The sequence below is a fragment of the Neophocaena asiaeorientalis genome, unplaced genomic scaffold (assembly GCF_003031525.2).
Source record: "Neophocaena asiaeorientalis asiaeorientalis breed wild unplaced genomic scaffold, Neophocaena_asiaeorientalis_V1.1 scaffold130, whole genome shotgun sequence".
NCBI classification, from domain to species: domain Eukaryota; kingdom Metazoa; phylum Chordata; class Mammalia; order Artiodactyla; family Phocoenidae; genus Neophocaena; species Neophocaena asiaeorientalis.
Window position 1 is genome coordinate 3,597,578 of NW_020173397.1, and position 19,573 is coordinate 3,617,150.

General features: G+C 42.0%; 1 protein-coding gene across 1 annotated transcript in view; it reads right to left on the minus strand.

Annotated features, from left to right (window-relative positions):
• Nucleotides 1–1,235: 1,235 nt before the first annotated feature.
• Nucleotides 1,236–19,573, minus strand: part of CNTN4 (contactin 4) — a 482,944-nt gene continuing 464,606 nt past the window's right edge. The window contains exons 15-22 of the mRNA XM_024747094.1: nt 17,971–18,120; nt 16,182–16,252; nt 14,888–15,122; nt 12,821–12,933; nt 12,065–12,251; nt 11,526–11,638; nt 3,995–4,163; nt 1,236–1,600 (exon numbers count right to left, since the gene is read on the minus strand). Of these exons, the coding sequence (XP_024602862.1) occupies nt 1,500–1,600; nt 3,995–4,163; nt 11,526–11,638; nt 12,065–12,251; nt 12,821–12,933; nt 14,888–15,122; nt 16,182–16,252; nt 17,971–18,120 (1,139 nt within the window). The 3' untranslated portion in view covers nt 1,236–1,499. The remainder of the gene's footprint in view (nt 1,601–3,994; nt 4,164–11,525; nt 11,639–12,064; nt 12,252–12,820; nt 12,934–14,887; nt 15,123–16,181; nt 16,253–17,970; nt 18,121–19,573) is intronic.

The window sequence follows — 19,573 nt, forward strand, 5'->3', positions numbered from 1 at the left end:
TATTTTTTTTCCAGTTACCACCCTAGTTTTTACACAAGTGGAATCCTGATTATGACTTTATTGGATAAATATAGCTAGAAGGTTGAAAAGTTAAGGAAAAATGACAAATTACAGGCAAATTTGAGCTCTCTGAGAAAGAAGTAAAGGTGGCAGCGTGTCTACATGTGAAAATTTTTATAGAAAATTTCATTGCCTTTTATATGCACTGTTTCACTAGTGTCAGCTTACAAAACCTCCCCCATTATTACAAATAGTTCTTTTCATAAGAATACAGTTTTGTTGATATTGTCATTTTCCAATGTGTGATTTTAAAACGTAGAAGATGAAGCTTGTAAAGCAATGAGGCTACCTATTGCAAAACAGGAGACTCATTGAGATACCACCACACCATTGTACTAAAGATCTTTTATAGAGTCATGAAAAAAATTCTTTGTGGCAGCTAGTTGCTGAAACAGGAGAAATCTGCCAGACTCCATACATAATTTTGATTCAAAAGAAGGGCTCTATTATTAAAGAGATACACATATTATCTATAAGAAATTTTGTAAAGAAGTTACGAATCCATCAACAGAGAATTACCCTTTTTGTTGTTAAATGTACATTCAAGACAGATACATTTAAAGATAGTAAAATTATCTTTTATCCTTTGAAAGACACGGTTGACTCTATTAACTTTTGGTCTATGTTACTACAGGATATTTAACTTCCAATGTCATGTCTAAGATAATGCTACTGCTACAAAGACAATGTTAACTGAGTTGAGGGAAAAGAAAGTCTTACCGTAGGAGGCTAAATTCAGGGATGGGAATATTGCACAAGGTGCCTCTTGGGCAAGTTAGTTTAGGTTTTGAGACTGCAGCCATTCCTGAAACCATCTCAGGTTGTGTTGAACAACAGAATTCACAGCAGGGCTGGAAAGCATATTGTACATGGCAGAACGACTTGATTCAGTACATTAGTCATCCCAAGAGTCATTTCCATACAGCAGCCTTGAGTTACAGACCAAGTCTTCAGCTGTTCTGCCACTAGACCCTTATAAAACTGTACAAGGAATCTGCGATGTACTTACCAAGGTGAGTTTCCAACTCTGTCTTTAAAGGAACTATTTTCAAATAATAACCATATGACTGTGTTGCCCATAGCATTTTACAGCAGAGGAAAAAAATTAATATCTACATTTCATGTTAACTTTAAAAAATTCTATAAAACACTAAATATATAATAAAAAATATGCATATAAGGACATATGTAAACTGCTTTGGTAACATCGTATTACAGATGTCTTCAGTGCATTGCAGAGTTTCCAAAGAAACTTCAGACAAAGCTAGATTGGCTTTGAGGAAGTACTGTAGAATGCCATTCCTAAAGAAGCAAAAAACATTTGTTTTTCCAGTAATAAGATGTACTTGAACAGCAATATTACTTCGTACTGGGTGTCTTCAAACAACTAGCTAAGCGCTGCTTATATTATAAACTGCAAGTCCTTTAGAGAACTGTTGTCATAAACTGGACCTGGCTGTGAGGGAGATCATGATCGTACTGATGGCCGACAGCGTGCACGCGTTGGAAGTGGACGGCCCCGCTCCTCTTGCATAGGCATCTGGAGAGAGAAGAAATTTACTCACCTCGGCAACAAAGGGAGGCGGGGCCCCAGGGCTTTTGGAAACCGAAGAACTATCTGAAGTCTACTGGAAATGACCATCTCTTGTTGACTTTTTCAGTCTCAGTTCTATGATCCCCTAGCTATGAACCTGGGAGCAGGTGGGGGACATCTCTGGATCTCTGTTTAAGCATCTGTAAAAGGAGGGTGTCCCCCTCTAACATGAGAAGAAACTTCAATATGACTGGTAACATTACTGATAAACACTACGATATCAATGATGCAGCAAAATAAACATTGATGTTCCCTTTCGAATTCAAGCTTAATGCTGGGCACAGAGCCACATGACATTTAATTCCTATAAAAACCCTGAAGACCTCTGGTATGGTTATCACACCATTTAACTGCTAAGGAAATGGGGGCCCAGAGAAGTAAGATAAGTCTAAGATTACCCAGTTAGTAAATAACTGAATTGGGATTCCAACTCATGTCTGTCTAAACATACCTCTTTTTTTTTTTTTTTTTTTTCCCAAAAAAAAAATCTCAAACTCAATCCTCTTAAAACTTTTTCTTATACATCTTACATTTTTTCACAGTAAGAAGTTACCAACTGTCATTTGAGGTTTTATCAAGATCGTAAGATCTCTGACCAACAAAATGGAAAACCTCTTGAGAAAGAGATCATGTTTTGCTCACAGTTACATCCTTATCATCTAATAATTTTACCAATAAAATTGCTTAAAATGTTTTTGTAATGAATTAAACCAAGAATCATCAGTCAGTCTTTAAAAAAAAAAATCCTTGCAATGATAAGCAAGTATGAAGTCAGATTTAAAGAAGGTGAGATAAATTAATCCCAAAACAAATTCTCATCTTGTGTTTTTTTGGCCTGGAGATAATTTCCACATCTCACCATAAATCTGGTTCCTTCCAACAGAAGTTAAGAGTCCTCTTCTGATATGTAGAAACCAATTCTCCCCAGTGTTTTAAAAGACAAAAATGCCTTTAGTGTTTGTATGCAAAAAAGGTGCAGTAAATATAAACCTCATCTGGAAACTGGCAAATTACTCCTGAATTCGGAGCATGTCTTGGGGCAGCCTTGGTTTCCCACCTGAAGTCCTGTTCTATTGTCCATTAACATTAACAAGTGCTTATTCAGAAGAAGGGTGAAATGACCATTAAACATTTTGTTTTCTGATTTGAGGCATCCAAATTTTATAGATGTAATTAAAATGGCTTAGTGGATGCTTTACTAAAACTTGATATCAGCAAGAATACTAGACCCTTTCCTCATCTGAAAACTACTATGATGGACACTTGGCAAAGGGGCTGAAGCTCAGAACTCTGTAGTGAGGGTTGCCCATGATTTAAAATATCGTATCTCCACTGATGGCTTGAAAGTTCCTATCTCCAGCCTTCACTGAACCCCTTATCTCTAGACTGTTAAATCCAAAGGCCAATGAAAATCTATACTTAGATACCTAATGGCAATCTTATACTTTTTATTATTGTGGTAAAATACACATGACGTAAAAGTTACCATTTTAAAGTGTACAATTCAGTGACATTAAGTTCACTCCAATGCTGTACAACCGGGACTGTAAGCTAGTTCCAGAACTTTTTCATCATCCGAATGGAAACCCAGTACCCGTTAAGCCACAATTCACACCGCTGGCCAGTCACTACCAGCCACTAATCTGCCTCTGTGGATTTGCCTGTTCTGTTTTTTTTTCTTTTAATTTCAAATAAATAAAATCATACAAAAAAAAACCCAAAAAATAATATGCTGCTGAGATATTTGCAAACATAGTATTTGAAAACTAAGTTGAATGTATTTGGCTCAAAAAAGAACACACTCTTCAACAGTCTTTGTAAACAAAGATAATCTTGACTATCTGTAGACATGTGCATTTATGTACATATGTTACATACGCATGCTCAAAATAAACAGTGTCAAGTTCAAAATATTTTTGGCCAAAGACATTATATTGTGTCACTACGGAGAGGTTTCCAGAGCATTTTAAAGAACGCTTTGCTTGTTCTTCCTGAGTCATGCTTTTAACTTTCTAAGCTGTAATTTTGGGGTTATTGTACATGCAAACTACATGGGTCCACATGGAAAAGCCTGGGTGACTAATTTGGGGCTGCTTTAACCTGATCTTTGATAGCCAGCTGATTAAATCAGTCAAAACTAGTCAAACTGTCTTCTGCACAAAACTACCTGAGGTCAGCAAATACCAGTAGTCTGAGGAAGGGGGATAGTATCGTCCATTTTTATTTTAGCTTTTTTTTTTTTTTTTTTTTCGGGCTTAATTTCACCCTAGCCCTGACTCACTGGGAAGCTTAGGAGATAGGGCAGACAGGGAGAAGGGAGGCAAAAAAAGACATTCTTACTTGATATCTTTGGAATTCGAATCTGTTCACTGCTGCTGCCATCTCCTCCATCACTGAATGGCTTAATTTCTATTATATAATCTTCATCAAAAGGCAAAGAAAGCTCCACTGATGTTTCATTTGTTTCAATGACAGATGTGCTGCTTTGTCTGCTCCATCTGTACAAGACCTGCCAATATGGAAAGAACAGGTATCACCTGCTGTCCTCACAAAGGCCCCAAGGAGGGAGCATTCCTTCACTTTCACCTCTGGGCACCAGTGAAATGCGGGGACGCCGAGGTTGTCAGGCTGCCCACTTGCATTTGGAAGGCTCATTTAATAGCGAGGGGCATGTCTGCAGCCACCACTGATTTCATTATGAGGAAAGAGTTTAAAGCGTTGTGCAGCATGGCAGCGGGGCTAGCATGAGTCTAACGACGTGCTGTGTGGCCTCATGTAGCCTCTGGAAGGTCAGTTAACACACATGGAGAAGGTGGATGTACAGAGCTCAGTTACACATGAGGGTCTTTGGCATGAGGACAGACTTGGCTGCTGTGTGACCGTGGCCCACTTACTTTCCCGCTCTGAGCCTCACTGCCCACATCTGTAAAACGGGGACAATAACACCCACTTTTCTGGGAAGTCTTTACAATTGCACAGGACTGAATAAAATGAAGGGCTCAAAGGAAGCATGTAAGAAACAGTATCTATGAAGCCTTAAAAGGAACAAAAGGTACAAACATACACAGCAAAGGTTAGAAGCAAAAAGTAAGGTGTAAAAATCAGGCCAAAAGTTATCATTATTATTAATCCTTTGGAAAGAGGACATTTCAGAACAGGGAGAGCATCTCTGAAAGACAAGTGCTATAACCCCCCGAGGACACTGGACCGCTTTTTCAGCTACACAGAAAAGAGGGAATGTTATGGGGCAATTACTCTCACTCTAGAAGTGTCTGTAGCTTCAACAGTGCCACTCATGTAGCTTCAACAGTGCCACTCTTTGTTCCCCTTCTTGGTTTCCTCTGGGTCAGAGACTAGGCTGGTAGTTCGTGTGAAGAGATAGGCAACTAGCTCTCTTGAAGATACATTCACCACCTGGCATTGCCTACTGTGGTCACCAACAATTCCCACCAGGAACAAAAGATAAAGGCCCAGAGAGGTGCACCTGCCTTTCTGGATATGATAATTGTGACGAGAACTGTCCCACAAATACTTCCTGATGTTTACAATGAGCCAGGCACTCTATTGACATGACCATATTTAACTGCCACAACAACCTGACAGGACAGGCACGGTTATTCTTTTCTGCAGATGAGGAAACTGAGGCCCAGAGATGTCACAGAGCTGGTGAGTGGTAAGATGAGGGTTCCTAAGCCTGTACTCTTAAATCACCATAACCCATCATTTCTCTTGACAATAAAAAAAAAAAAAAATAGGGTTGGGTAACATGAATGGTTCTGGTCCTGGCTGTGTGTTAGAAGCACCTGGGGAGCTTGTAAAAAATACTGAAGCTGCAGGCCACTGGTTCTCAACAGGGGTGGGAGCGGGGAGGACCAGTTTTGTTCCCTGGGGCATCTGGCAATGTCTGCAGACGTCTTCTGTTGTCACAACGGATGGGTGGGTCCTCCTATAACGCAGAGGACAGTCCCCACAACAGAGAATTATCCAGCTCAAAGTGACACCAGTGGGGAGGTTGAGAAATCCTTCTCCAGCCTCGCCCCAGCCCTCCTGTGTCAGGCTCCATAGCAGAAGGGTCCAGGCCGTGACACATTGTTAAGAAAGATCTTCAGGGGATGTTCATTCAGTGAATCATGAATGAGATCAGCGTTCTCCAACCTGAGCCTGTATCAGAGTTGCCTGGAGGGCTTATTAAAACACAGAACACTGGGCTCCACCCCAGAGTTTCTGATTTAGTGGGTTTCAGGTGGAACTTGAAAAATCTGCATCTCTAACAAGTTCCCAGGTAACACCATTGCCTCTGCTCCAGAGACCACACTTTGAGAACCACAGGACTGGCTCCTCTTTCCCTAAGACCCACTGTAAATTCTGATTGGCTGAGGTCAGAGACATAGGGTTACCCGTCTCTACCACTGCAAAAAAAAAAAAATCAAACACAAGTGAAATTCATAAAATTCCCTTAAAACGGTTTAGATCCCATTTGTTTCCTGGCATTTCATCACCTTTATTTATGTCTCTCTAATACAAGGTGGAAAACACAATTTCCTTGAGGTGGAAAGATTCATAAGCGTCCCCCTTCCTTCTCAGAGCATCCCCTCACTAATGATCAGGCTCAAATAAATCCTGAGGCACATTCAGGACTGTCACAGCATCTCATCATGGCCCTTCAGGAACATGAGCTGGCTGATGGGATGCAAGGGCACACCTGGCTTTGAGGAATAAATTGCTTCTTTGATTCAGCTCTGCCAGAGCACAGAGGATTCAACTAGTTTCAACTGTAAATCCAAAAGAAAGACTTCCAGGAAGAAACTGCCCTTTTATCAGCATTGCTTATCAGTCTTCTAATGATGGGGACTGCAGTGGCACCTAAATAAAGGCCTGTAAAACCTTTATTTACACTAAACACTTGGTTCAGCTGATTGACTTAAAGGCTGTGCTTGCATTTCCTATAATCCAGAGTGGAAGACACAGAGGAAGAGTGAATTTGTGAGAATACTGATAATAGAATCAAACGTTATTGAATGCTTACTATGTGTTTGAACACTTTATATTCTATGTGCTAATATAGATTACCCCTTGAGGTAGGCACTGTTATTATTCTGATTTTAAAGATGAGAAATCTGAGACCTGGAGGTGTTTAGCAATGTGCCCAGGGTCTCATGGCCAGTAAGTGGGGGATCCAGCATTCAAACCCAGGCAGTCTGGGTTCACAGCCTATATTCGTAACTGAGACCAGCTTGGCCACCACTGTGGGCAACTTGCTTCCCCTCTCTGGTCTCTGTCTTCATGAATGCAAAACAAGGGGGGTTAGATCATAGAAAGCTCGTGGCCCATGGGTAACATTTGGCCTGCATATTTTAACTATTGGGCCCTTAGTGGGTTTACATTTTTTTTTTTTTTTGAGTTAGATGTCAACATGTACAAACCAAGAAACTATACATGATAAAGTTTTGGGTTCTACTAAAAACTGGAAGATATGGCCACACTGGTCTACATTCCTGTCTGGCAATAATTGGCTGGAGCTGAGAAGCTGATGCCTATCCTGGACCATCACAAGCTCTGTAGCTTATCACACTCTCCAACACTTCCTATTGTGTCACATGGGCATGTATCTACCTCAGGACCTTTGCATATCCTGTTCACTATGCTTGGAACACTCTCAGAGAGCTGCCTATCTTATTCTCTCCTTTTTTCATGGCCCAATTGAAATGTCACCTCTTGATAGAGCCTTTCCCTGTGCTTTATTTAAAATAATGTCTCTCCTATCTATCCCATGGCACTGCCTATTCTCCTCACTCTTGGTACTACTTTATTACTTCTCTTGGTACTACTTTATTACCACTTGATCTATTTGCTTACTGATGGCAGGCAGAATAGCTGAGTGGTTAAAAGGTGGGACTCTGGATCCATACTGCCTGTGTTCAGAGCACAGGTCTTCAGTATACTAGCTGTGTTAACAACACTGTACCATATACTTGAATGTTGCTAAGAAAGTAGATCTAAAATGTTCTCACCACAAACAAGGAATGGTAATTATGTGATGGGATGGAGGCATTAGTAAATGTTATGGTGGTGATCTTTTTGCAATATATAAATGTATCAAATCAACACACTGTATACCTTAAACTTACACAATGTTATATGTCAAGTGTATCTCAATAAATCAGTGAAAAAAATACTAGCTATGTGAAATAGGCAAGTTACTAAACTCTATGCCATGGGTTCTTCATCTATAAAACTGGGGCTAATAACTGCACCTACTTCATGGGTTATTACAAAATTAAGAATTAAAACAGTGCTTGGCACGTATACTGACAGTATTTATTGAAAGGATTAAGCTAACTGAATTCCTTTACATAACCTGCCTGGCTCTGTAGACAGTTTAGTTTGTGATACTGAAACCAGACACTCTCTTTTTAGCTCAAGTATAATAAAGTAGCTTGACACTTTGTGCTGAAAGAATATTTTGCGCCTTAAACTTTCTAAAGTCAACTTCTTTTTGAGACTATTTACGCAAGCAGAAATCCCACGAATCTCAACAGTTTAGGTAGAAAACCAAAAACACACACACATACACACAGATGTATAATTTTTACAGAACTATATATATCCCTGAACGTTAACATTGTATATGTAGCATTTCAATATCTATAACCAGTTACAGTGAGATTCCTTGGGATCTAAATGAGGATGTGTAGGGAGTCTGGCTCCTCCAGTCCCAGCCCTAAAGGGCAGGGAAGGAATTGAGTCGAACTGGAAATCAAAAGTCACAAAGGGCCCTTTACTACCACCTGGTCTAACCTTGTTAATCCTCTTTCCTCTACTGTCAGCACATGTGGTTTCTGCAGCATTTTACACACTTCATACCCAGCCATGAGTGATGCTTCCTAAGGCATGAAATTCCCAACTCGGAGGTGCCACTCTATTTTTCATAGATATAGTTTAGATCTAACATAAAAAACCATATTTGGGGGAAAAAAAAAGCCTAAATGTTGTCTTTTTATTTTTTTTCCTGAGATAGTCTGTTCTTTCCTTGATTTCTGGATAGGACTCTATCTTAAGCTGTGGTGTCCTTTTTGTTTCTTTTCTTTTTCTTTCTTTTTTTTTTTTAATTAAGTCTGTGGTTGAGCCCTTGTGATGAATATGTTAAATAAATACATTTTGGATCCCCCCCATACCAAATTAGCCTATATCATCCGATCTGCCGCTCACATCTGAAAAGGTTCCATGCTCTCCAGTTGTAATTTGTTCCAATGTTTTTTTCTAGCTCTATAGAAATAAAAAGTTTCCCCAATTCTCCGTGAAGCCCCAGTTCTTTTCTGGGAGCTGAATACTGCCGTGTTGGTCTTATACTGCTTGATTCCACCACACCTGCCCGATTCTGTGCTGCTCAGGGGAATCTTCTAAATGTCTGCAAAAGTGTCTGTTGAATTTTAAAATATATATATAAGAAGGGCCTCCTTGGAAAAGTGCTACCAAGACAAGCTCATACGAGAGATTCTGAGAGGGGGCAGGAAGACAAAGAAGTAGCAACAAAATAATACTCATTTTCCTAGTTTTCTTCTAAAAATGCCTATAATCTTTTAGACCCAGTTCACTGAAGTAAAATTCAACTTGCATACAGATCCCTGCCCTGTGAAAGCTGAGGGCACTCCAAGTCACTTTACTCAACGGCCTTCAGTTTTCACGTCTGCGAAAGGAAGGGCTTTGGCTGAATGATCTTCAGGATTTCTTGCCCGACTAACATTTTGCTTGGTTCCCTGAAGTACTTTAGGCAGCTCCCTGCCTTTCAAATTTATTTCAGCACCAGCTTCAACATGAGCTTAAAATCTAGTAAGAGGTTCACTCATGGAACTTGTGCCCCTCCACAGGGACTCCTAAAGCTTTCTGAATTTTTATTGGGGTTTCTCTCTCTGTTCTACTGGGCGACACTGGAAGCAGGGAGGAAGACTTTCTCGCTCCCGTTTTTTTTTTGTTGTTGTTTGTTTTTTCACTCTCCTCCTTGGTTTGGTTAAATTAATTCGTCCCAGATCACATCTGCATCTCTCTCGTGCCGTGTTCAGTCCCGGCAGTGTTAGCCTGGGTCAGACCCCAAAGTTGCAAGGTCTGCCTTCACTTTTGCCTTCTTTCTTTGCTTTCTTTGAGCCTACGCTCTCCTCTCTCATCTTCCAGCCTACCAAACCCCACATCTCTCTCGTCTTACATAAAACTGATCAGATGAACTCTTTCCCATTATGTCGCACTAAGAGACTAATGATTCAGGAGTTCAAGGAATGAGGGCTCCATTTAATACCACCATAGTGAATGCATCCTTGGCTTGAGAAATCATGGGGACCATTCAGGCGCTGTGCTCGTGAGGTCCACAGTCTGGGGATTCACAATAAGTCATCAGCCAATTACAATTACCCGAGAGGATGGAAAGTACTTTAAAAAAATCTGACAAATAGCGAGAGCTCTGGCCATCAGGGAAGGCTTCTCATCTTAGACCCGAAAGATGAGTGGCTGATTAAGGATGCAGATGTAAGAGGCGGCAGTCCCAGGGAGACGGAATAGAGATGCAAAGGCTCAGGGGAAAATGAAGATACTGGAAGATTTCTCCTTTAATAAAAGGGAAATGCAGTCCCAGAAAGGTTACATGATTTACCTAAAGTCACATAATGACTAGAGCACCAAAATGTGGTCGTTTTTGCTCTATTCTGTAAGACCCTTCCAGAAAGTTTGCTTTTACAAAGGGATCCAGTGAAAGGTCTGAAGATTAGTTCTTAGGGAATGTTTCTCTGCTGGCAGAATACAAATCACTGTGCCACATGGATGAAGGAAAAATAGCCCATAGCAGCGAGGGTTTCTGAATCCCTCTCTAATCACATCACCTAAGGCTCTATGGCCAACTATGTCAACTCCCAATTCCAGCCCTGGCTTTACTAACTGTAACTAATGCCTGACAGCACTGTCACTATGCTGCATCCAAAAATGTCACCAAATAGCAGCCTGCAGGCTTGATGCATCCTGCAGACTAGTTTTGTTTGGCCTGCATTGTCTCAAATGTTGTTTCAAAGTAAAACAAAACAAGATACTTAAAATGCCCTTTAATTGTGGCACCAGGGCTACATCCATTTTCTTTTCTAGTTCTTTAAAGTCAGGCTAACGTTTATGGGATCAGGCAAACGAATGTCCTAAAAAATCCTTGTGTATATGTATGTATATGTACGTACGTGTGTGTGTGTGTGTGTGTGTGTGTGTGTGTGTATACATACCCCTAACAATAGGAACATGAACAAAAGAGATTAACCATTAGTAATAGGGAGAAGTTACTACTGTTGATTAAAAATACCATCAAGACAAGCACAGAACAAAACTGACAGTAGAAATGTTTAAAATGTGGTTCTTCATGATTTTTTGGAGACCCAACCACAGGGTCTTTAACTATTTCTGATTGTCCCTGCCTGAGCCCGAAGTATAGGCGATTCTCTAAATCCTGACCAGCTGTCATGGGCTGTTGACAAAACTCAGACCAAACCACTTTGGTGCTTGGGAGAAAGAGGCTGCCAGAGCGCTGTCAGGGAGAGAGAGGACAGGGTACTTTTTTTTTTTTTTTTGCGGTACGTGGGCCTCTCACTGTCGCGGCCTCTCCCGCTGCGGAGCACAGGCTCCGGACGTGCAGGCTCAGCGGCCATGGCTCACGGGCCTAGCCGCTCCGCGGCATGTGGGATCTTCCCGGACCGGGGCACGAACCCATGTCCCCTGCATCGGCAGGCGGACTCTCAACCACTGCACCACCAGGAAAGCCCCGAAGACAGGGTTCTTAAGATTCATGAGAACAGTCTGTCCCCACTAACAGCAGGAGTAGGTGCCTCTGCAAAAAGAAATTACCCACTTTGTATCCTTTTACTTCCGACTCATTATCCAGGGCCTTCACTTGATCCCAATTCAGGATAATTTTGGAGTCCGATGAATTCCATATGATGTTTCCGGGGGGTTGACTTGGCGCTGTAAAAATTTAAGATATACGAAGTCACAGATTATTAAATCTCAATGGATTCTGAGGAATATCTCCTTCCTAGAATTTGAGAGTGGAGGCAATTTAACGGGCTATTGCACTAATATGTGTCTTCAAGGTCACTAAAATCTGACGAGATACAGCATTGCAAATGGAAAAAGATTCAGTCGGTCACCTAACATTTATAGCTAAAAGAAGTGGCCCTTCCCAGTGAGGAGAAAACATTTATCTTTCTGTCCTCCGGAGCAATGAATTTTGTATGGTATTCGGAAAGGTTCAGTTAAAATGCTAAGGTAAATCTGAATTTCCATAGTGATACCAATTAGTATGCAAATGATCGCTGGGAGGTGGGGATGGGAATGAGCTTGGAATGTTTGATGAATCTCTAAAATATTTCTGAGCAAGAATGTTCTTACGTGGCTTTCTGGTTGTCACGTTGACTGTCGCACTGGAGGGGCCTGTCCCTGCAGAATTATATGCCTTGACGGCTAAATGATACAGAGCGCTGCCTTTTAAGTTGGTGATTTTTGTTGATGTCTGATTTCCTATTGTTCGTATTTTTCGAGCATTTTCTTCTTTGTCATCATGTCTCCAGTATTTTACCTGAGAAAATAAAAAGGAAGACGTTGGATGTCATACCTATTGGGGATGTCTCCAACGTCATCAGGTGATTTTTTTTTAAATACAAGATTCTTATGACAGAGTTAATTTTCTATACAGCAAGTCATAAGCAGAGCTTTCAGAACCAAGAGCTTTGTGCGTGCTGAGAAATCGTCGATAATTACAAAGGCCCCCTTTTTGTTCTTAGCTTCGGAGTGAGATGGTAAACTGGCACAGTCATGGTTGGGTATTTCTCCCTTTTTCCCCACCTTGTTTTGAGCCCAAGTGATCCTCGGTGTATCAGAAGTCAAAGCTCATTTTGCCAACCATCTTATACATGCTTAGACCTGCATGTATTTAGACAGAGCTCTCTGGAGAGTACCATGGAAATGGGTAACCTCACAGTGGAATGCTCAGGGCTTCCATTCACGCTCCTTTAGAAACAACGATTCTCTAAAACAAATGCCTCTAAATGGAACTTTAGGTCTTTTTCCCATCAGAGGGTGTCTAGAAAGTTCTCATTGAGGGGTAGGGACCCTTTCCCAGAGCCAAGGCACCTGTCTCTTGCTTACCTCATACCCTTGTATCCGACCTCTATTCTTTTCCATGGGGGAGGCCCAGAAGACTTCAACATCTGTTGCAGAAAGACTTCTGGCAAAGATGTTGGCTGGTGCTTTGGTGGGTTCTGCAGATAAGTATGGAAAAAGTTATGACTCTATCAGCTGCATCAGACTAGGCTTCTAGATGCAAAGGCATCATATGGGCAAAGAATCAACGATTACAGAATAGTCCTTAGTGATTATGATCCAAACCCTCATTTTACAGAGAAACCATCATTAACAGCTGGGAGAGAATGGTGAGGGAGATGGTGGTGAAGAGACTTTTTCAGTCTTTGGCTTCTAAATTTAGGGGTAGGTGGAAGGGAAGTAACCCAGGACACGTAAGTTTAAGCACCACGTCTCATAGCCAGCAATTTATTGAACACACATCCTTCTTAATTAGCATTTGTCCTAGGTGAGAGTCATAGTCACTGGTTATGAAAATTAGACAGAAAAAAGGAGAGTCAACTGACTTGACTAAGTTTCAGGAGGGCCGGGTGACAGTTCAGTTCTGCACAGCCAGCTGCATGTCTTACGAGCTTGGCTGTACAAGTCATTTATGCTTTCTGGGCCTCAACCTCCTCAGCTGCAAAGCAGAGTGTGGACACAGTCTGTCCCCTAAATTTCAGTTCTTTTTGCCAGATTTTTGCCAGAGCTGTGCACCATCTTTATGTAAAGATTTTCCTTCAGTGGTCTTTCTTAATGAACAACTCAGGCATGTCGTGAGTTATAACACAAATGAAATCCTGGTTTTGATTTGATAGCTGTATTTTTTTCTGATGCAACTCTAATCAATATGTAAGTATTAAATAATTTTAAAGGTTCATCTAGTACGTTTACAGTCAACTTGTGTGCTCCCTCTGGAATGCACATTCTGTTCCAGAAAATGGTATACATGGAGACCCCTAAGGTTTTGTCTATTTATAACAACATGTGATTCTATTTATGTGTTAATTCATTCAGTATCTATTAGGGGTCTGTGTGTCATACACGTTTCGACACTGGCGACACAGAGGTAAAAAATAAATAGCCGGCCCTCAAGAAACACACAAAACTAAAATTCAAAATTCATAATACATTGAGATGAGAATTATAACAGAGTGATGTTAAGACACAAGGAAAAAGAGAAGCACCTCACTCCGTGGGCCTGGGGAAATGAGAGAAGACCTTGGTTGTTTGAGTTGAGTTTTGAAGGATGACCATGAGGTCACAAGGTGGGCAAAGCAGGGAACTTTAAGAGAAGTTGAAGCATATACTAGGGGCTCAAGCTTGTTTGGAGAATTGCAAGTCCTTTGGCTATGGTTGGAACATGGAGTATGCAGGGAAGAGGGGCAGGAGTTGAGGCAGAAAAGAGAGGTGGGGGCTAGATCATGGAGGACCACCGAGTCTAAGGGGCTGACTTTTTTAACTGGATGGAAGAATTCATTGCATCATCACTTACTCCAAGTCAGTGACTCAACTTTTAATATGGTCTCATTCTGAACATCACCTTTGAAACAATGAAGGCGAGCTCCGATGGAGATGAAGGCCATTAGGAGAGGTATTCTGAGAGCAGGGATGGCACAGAGGCAGTGAAAATGAGTGAGAACCCCTAAACATGATAACACCGGAGATGACAATGAGAGCAATCACACCGCTCTGTGACTTACTCTATTCTTTAATAACAGAATAATTTTTGAGTACAATGTGATTTATGAAAAAAACCATATTGAGAGGAAATACAAATTATATGTTGGCATTCACTTAAAGGCATAACATAAAATAGAATTCTGTTGAAAGTAATGTGATAAATACATAGACATGAAGCTCTTATATGGTACCTGAGATTTCGGTCCTTAGCAGCGGAATTAATAAAGGATAAGCATTTGTTTTTATACACCACGGAGTTGCTGTCTTTCTAAGAGATCGGTGGTGGATAATGAACCATAGTTTTCATAGTACGCTTTTCTTGATTTAGGATATGCCTTCAGTTTACGGGTAGAGTGCTAAATCGATTGTACGTCCTGAAGTCAACTTCTCAGAATTGAAGAAACATCATACCTTCTTCTGCAGAATATACCACCGTGGTGGGACTGAAAGGGCCTTCTCCTTTATTGTTGAAGACGCCCACTTTCACCTCGAAGGGAGAGAAGGGATGCACGCTCTCATTCCTGAACACGTATCTGGAGGCGTCCGCGGAGGCCAGCACGGTCAGCATCCAGATCATTTTGCCATAAGGCCGGAAGGCCACCACGTAACCAAAGCCTCTGCCGTTCTGTAATTCCTCAGGGACCGTCTGGGAAGAAAGGGAGGCGGTCTTCAGAGGCTGCAGTACTTTGATGCACATGCTACATTGTTTTATTCCACTCCCCACCCCCACACACGCCCCTGTGTTCATGCTATCTTATTGGGGGCTTTGTCGAGAGTCTTCAATTTGGGATTTGCCATCAGTCTACCAGAGATATTCAGGGGGGATTGAAGCAGGGTTCAAAAAAAAAAATCAATGAAAACCTGCAGTGGAGAGCCTGGCTTCCTGATGGGGGAGACCCAGCTCTGAAACTGTAGGAAATGACTGTGGAAGGCAGTGGACAGTTGATCTAAAAAGCAACATTCCCAATGTGTACCATCTAGTAGGACCCTTCCTCCAGGGTCACACGGACACTCACTGAAAGAGCTCTCACCAAAGAAGTGAGGACCATCCTGGCTCAGGCAAGATCTTCCCTCTCAGCCCGGAAGTGCCGGGCTGGAAGGGGTGAGTGGTTTCTCTCACTGCTGGGGCTCTGGTTAAATGACAGATTGGAACTTCCGTGGCTGTTGCCTAGAATCCTTCAAAATCATTGTGGACTCTTTCTGAAACTATGACCTCCTGTCTCAAAATCAATTTTTAATAAAGTGGTGACTAACACACCTCTACGTTGGTGAAAAAATACTTTACACAAGAGGGCTCCTGCAGCAAAGCCAATCTTAGGAAATTGTGCTGGTACACAGAGTCTATTGTGGGCAGATGTTTTAAATCAATTGGCCTTGCGGTCATTCAGGAAAAAAAGAAAAACTGGTTTCTCTAAACCAGCCTTCTTTAATGTGCATATTATACATATATACATTTTTTCTTACATTCTCTTCCCTTTCATGATTGTTTTTCCTGTGACCAACTGAATTAAAACTTGACTCCACAACTGATGGGCAAGCGCCATCTTTTCCTGCTAGCCATTCATGTGAGAGGGAGTGTTTGCACTCAAACGGATTTTGGCTGTTAAAAACAGAGAAGGCAACTTCCCATATACGTTTAACACAGAGTAAAATAATACAATAGCCTAGGCTAATGTATGTTCCTTTCGTTCTTTGATTCATTTACCTCCCAGGTTATAACCAGTTCAGATTTGCTGCCTCCGCCTCCACTGACGTTAGCTGGGGTGACTTCGGGGACTGTTCAGGAGACAAAAGAACAAGTCATGTCAGGTGGCAAAGGCCAAGAGGGCCAGCAAGGTTGCCTGGCTGAGGTGACTCAGTTTAAACAGATACTCGGATGCACACAGCTTTGTCTCCTGAGATCAGAAATTGTATGGTCGAGGGTCCCGAAGCATCAGTTCGCGGAAGTGAAACATACCCGGGAAACTGCTATTAGTTACCTCTTTCCCATTCAACAAGAGGCACACCTGTTATCTGACACGACTGAACAATGATTCAGCTCCACCCCTAGAGGCCAAAGTTCAGGGGGATGAGGAAAGGACTGAGGTTCTGGTTCTAAGGCTTGGGTAGGCATCTATGAACCACGTGGCGGTACACAAAGAAGTGATGATACACACTCTGCCCGTGCAGAGCTCAGAATCTAGTTGGAGGGTGGGAACACATGCAGGACGATTACAGAGCCATGTCGACAACCAACAACAGTGCGGCACAGACAGAACGGAGGAGTGCAGAGGCCTTCTTTTACAGGCCTCTTCTGTAAAAGAGGGCAAATTATGCTAGCTTTCCCCTCACGATTGCTGAGAGGAATTCATTACATTACGATTTTGGAGGGGAAAAGGAAGCATGGGGTTAGCTATGGTATCATCCTGTAATGAAAGACTCCAGACAGAATCTAAAAATGTCCGGCTGGGGCATAGATTTGGTGACTGGGAATGTCCCCTTGGATAAAGCCAACGAAATACAGCCAGATGGATTTGTGTCCAAGAGTAGGGTCAGAGTTTCCATTTGCTCTGGGGCCTTCCTCTTCCTTCAATAAACATTTGGCCTCATCGCAGCTGGGACCTTCACACACACCCACACTAGGCCTCCCACTCTATGTGAGACAAATACAAGGGATGCAGATGAATTTATGTTGTTCTCTCACTGTGCTCACCCAAGCTGCGTACACAGAAGCTGCTATAAAACTGCCGGCCAGGCTTGCGTGAATTACTAGGATGTTCCCAACCTTAGCTTTTGGGAAGGGTTTATACCCTAAGAAAATCTTACTGAACATTTCTGAAGAACTTATTCTTTGCCACTTGACATTTCTGTGAGTTGATTTCATTTGAAGTGTGGGTGTGCATTTGAAAAAATAATAATCCTGGTAGGAGAGCCTCGGTGACAAAGGAACCAGTGAAGAAAGACGTGGTGTTTGAGAGAACGAAGCAGAGTGTCTCGCCCTGTACCAGGGAACCCAAGGAAGAGTGAGAACGTAACTCTGGATTGAAACTCACTGCTGGGACTCACAGAGACAGAGAACAAGCTAGTGGTTACCAGTGGGGAGAGGGAAGGGAGGAGAGGCAACGCAGGGGTAGGGGAGTAAGAGGTACAAACTATTATGTACAAAATAAGCTGCAAGGACATATCACACAGGGGAATATAGCCAATATTTTATAATAACTATAAATGGAGTATAACCTTCAAAAGTTGTGAGTCACCATATTATACACCTATAACTTATATAATATTGTACATCAACTACACTTCAATAAAAGTTAATATATAAAAACAAAAACACCAACAAAATGATGAAACTCCCTGGTGGTAAAGCTGAGCATCTATTGGTCTCATTTCTGATGATCACAGTCACTCAGGGAAGGGTGGGCTAGCACAGAGCCTCATTAGGGCTGAAGTGCAGGGAGATTCAAAGCCTTTCCCTAAGGAACAGGAGCTCCTGTATCCTTGGTGCTACTCACGGGCCTCTTCTGTCCTCCGCTTCTCAGAGGGCTGACTGGGCTCCCCAATCCCAATCACGTTGGCTGCAACTGTGCGGAATTCATATTCGACCCAAGGGTTCAAACCCACCACAGTTGCTGTGAATGTCTTCCCATCAATGAGTTCTGGGACTGAAAGACATCAAAAGGTGAGCATGTTTCATAGGATTCCACGTTAGGAAGACAGGAGCTTCTATCCATCATCGTCACCATCACTGTGTTCGGGGCACTGCTGCACGTCTGAGGGTAGCTGCACAAACAGCCCTTGCAGGGAGGTAATCCCAGACCTCTCTGTGCCAGACTAATAAACTCAAATCACACACCAGCAGATGCCATCACAAAAGACAGTCTTCAAAGCCCAAAGCTACTTGACCATAATCACTATTGTTCTCACCTCACCTGTTTTTCAGCATTTACTGTATCGGGCTGGGCATTATTGTTTAATCCTTCTAACTATCCTATGAGTAAGGTGAAATTATTCTCTTCATTTTTATAGATGAGGAAAACGTACCACATAAAGGTCAAGTGACTCGCCCAAGGTCATACTGGATTTGCACCTTTGTCTGACTGCATGGCTCAAGCTCTGTAACTTATTATAACAATGGAGTAATAATGTTATAAATCCACACAACTACTGTTAATGAACTGTGTTAGCATACCAAAAGAAAGAATCTGTAAACATAAAAGGAACGGCCCACGAAGAATAGAAAAAGAGTCGGAGAGGCAGAATTTGATAGGGTTCATCCAGCAGGATTTGGGGAAGGCCTCCCTTCACAGAGGACAGGGCCCCCTGCTTGATGCCACAAGCCACGGAGCTCTGGACTTGGCTTCTATGCTCACTGCACAACCTTTTGGGTTTTGAATTAATTACTATGAAGATTTCCCAATGGGCCCAGGAGACTCAGAGGGACGTCCCCTGTGACAAAGCTGAGGCCCCTGTGACTAAGCTTCAGTGGCTTCTAGCCTCCTTGGGACCACACTTATAGAGTCCTTCCCTCCAAAGGTGAAGAAAGTGCGTTCTGGAGTCAGACAACCTGGATTCTAGCCCTAACTCCACACTCAGTAGCCAAATGACCTTGGGCAAGTTGCTTCGCCTTTCCATGCCTTGGTTTCCTCACCGTAAAATAAGGCTAATAACAATATCTATTCACAGTGCAGTTGAGAACACTCAAGGAAAGCACTTAGCAGAACATACGGCACACAGTAGGGGCGTAACCAATTCCAGCTGTTTTCTTTTGTAAACCATCATTATTATCGTCATGGGAATCCGCAACTTCATCCCACTCCTTTCCTTCATTATATTTATTCAGCAATTTATTTTTTTTTAAGTATCACAATCATTTCTGTATGGGGTCATAACAATTCTTATTATTCCTATTTCACAGAAGAGGAAAATGAAGATGTATAGAAATCTGCTGACTAGCAAAGTCAGGACTAGAATTCTTATCTCCTTAACTTCCAGATTTTTCCCTTCCTTCCTTCCTAAAACACTCCCGTGACTCAGAAGAAAGTCAATGATTCAGCTGGAAACACAGAAACCCATTTCAGAGGTTAGATAAGCTGAAATGGAAAGACTAGAAGAGTG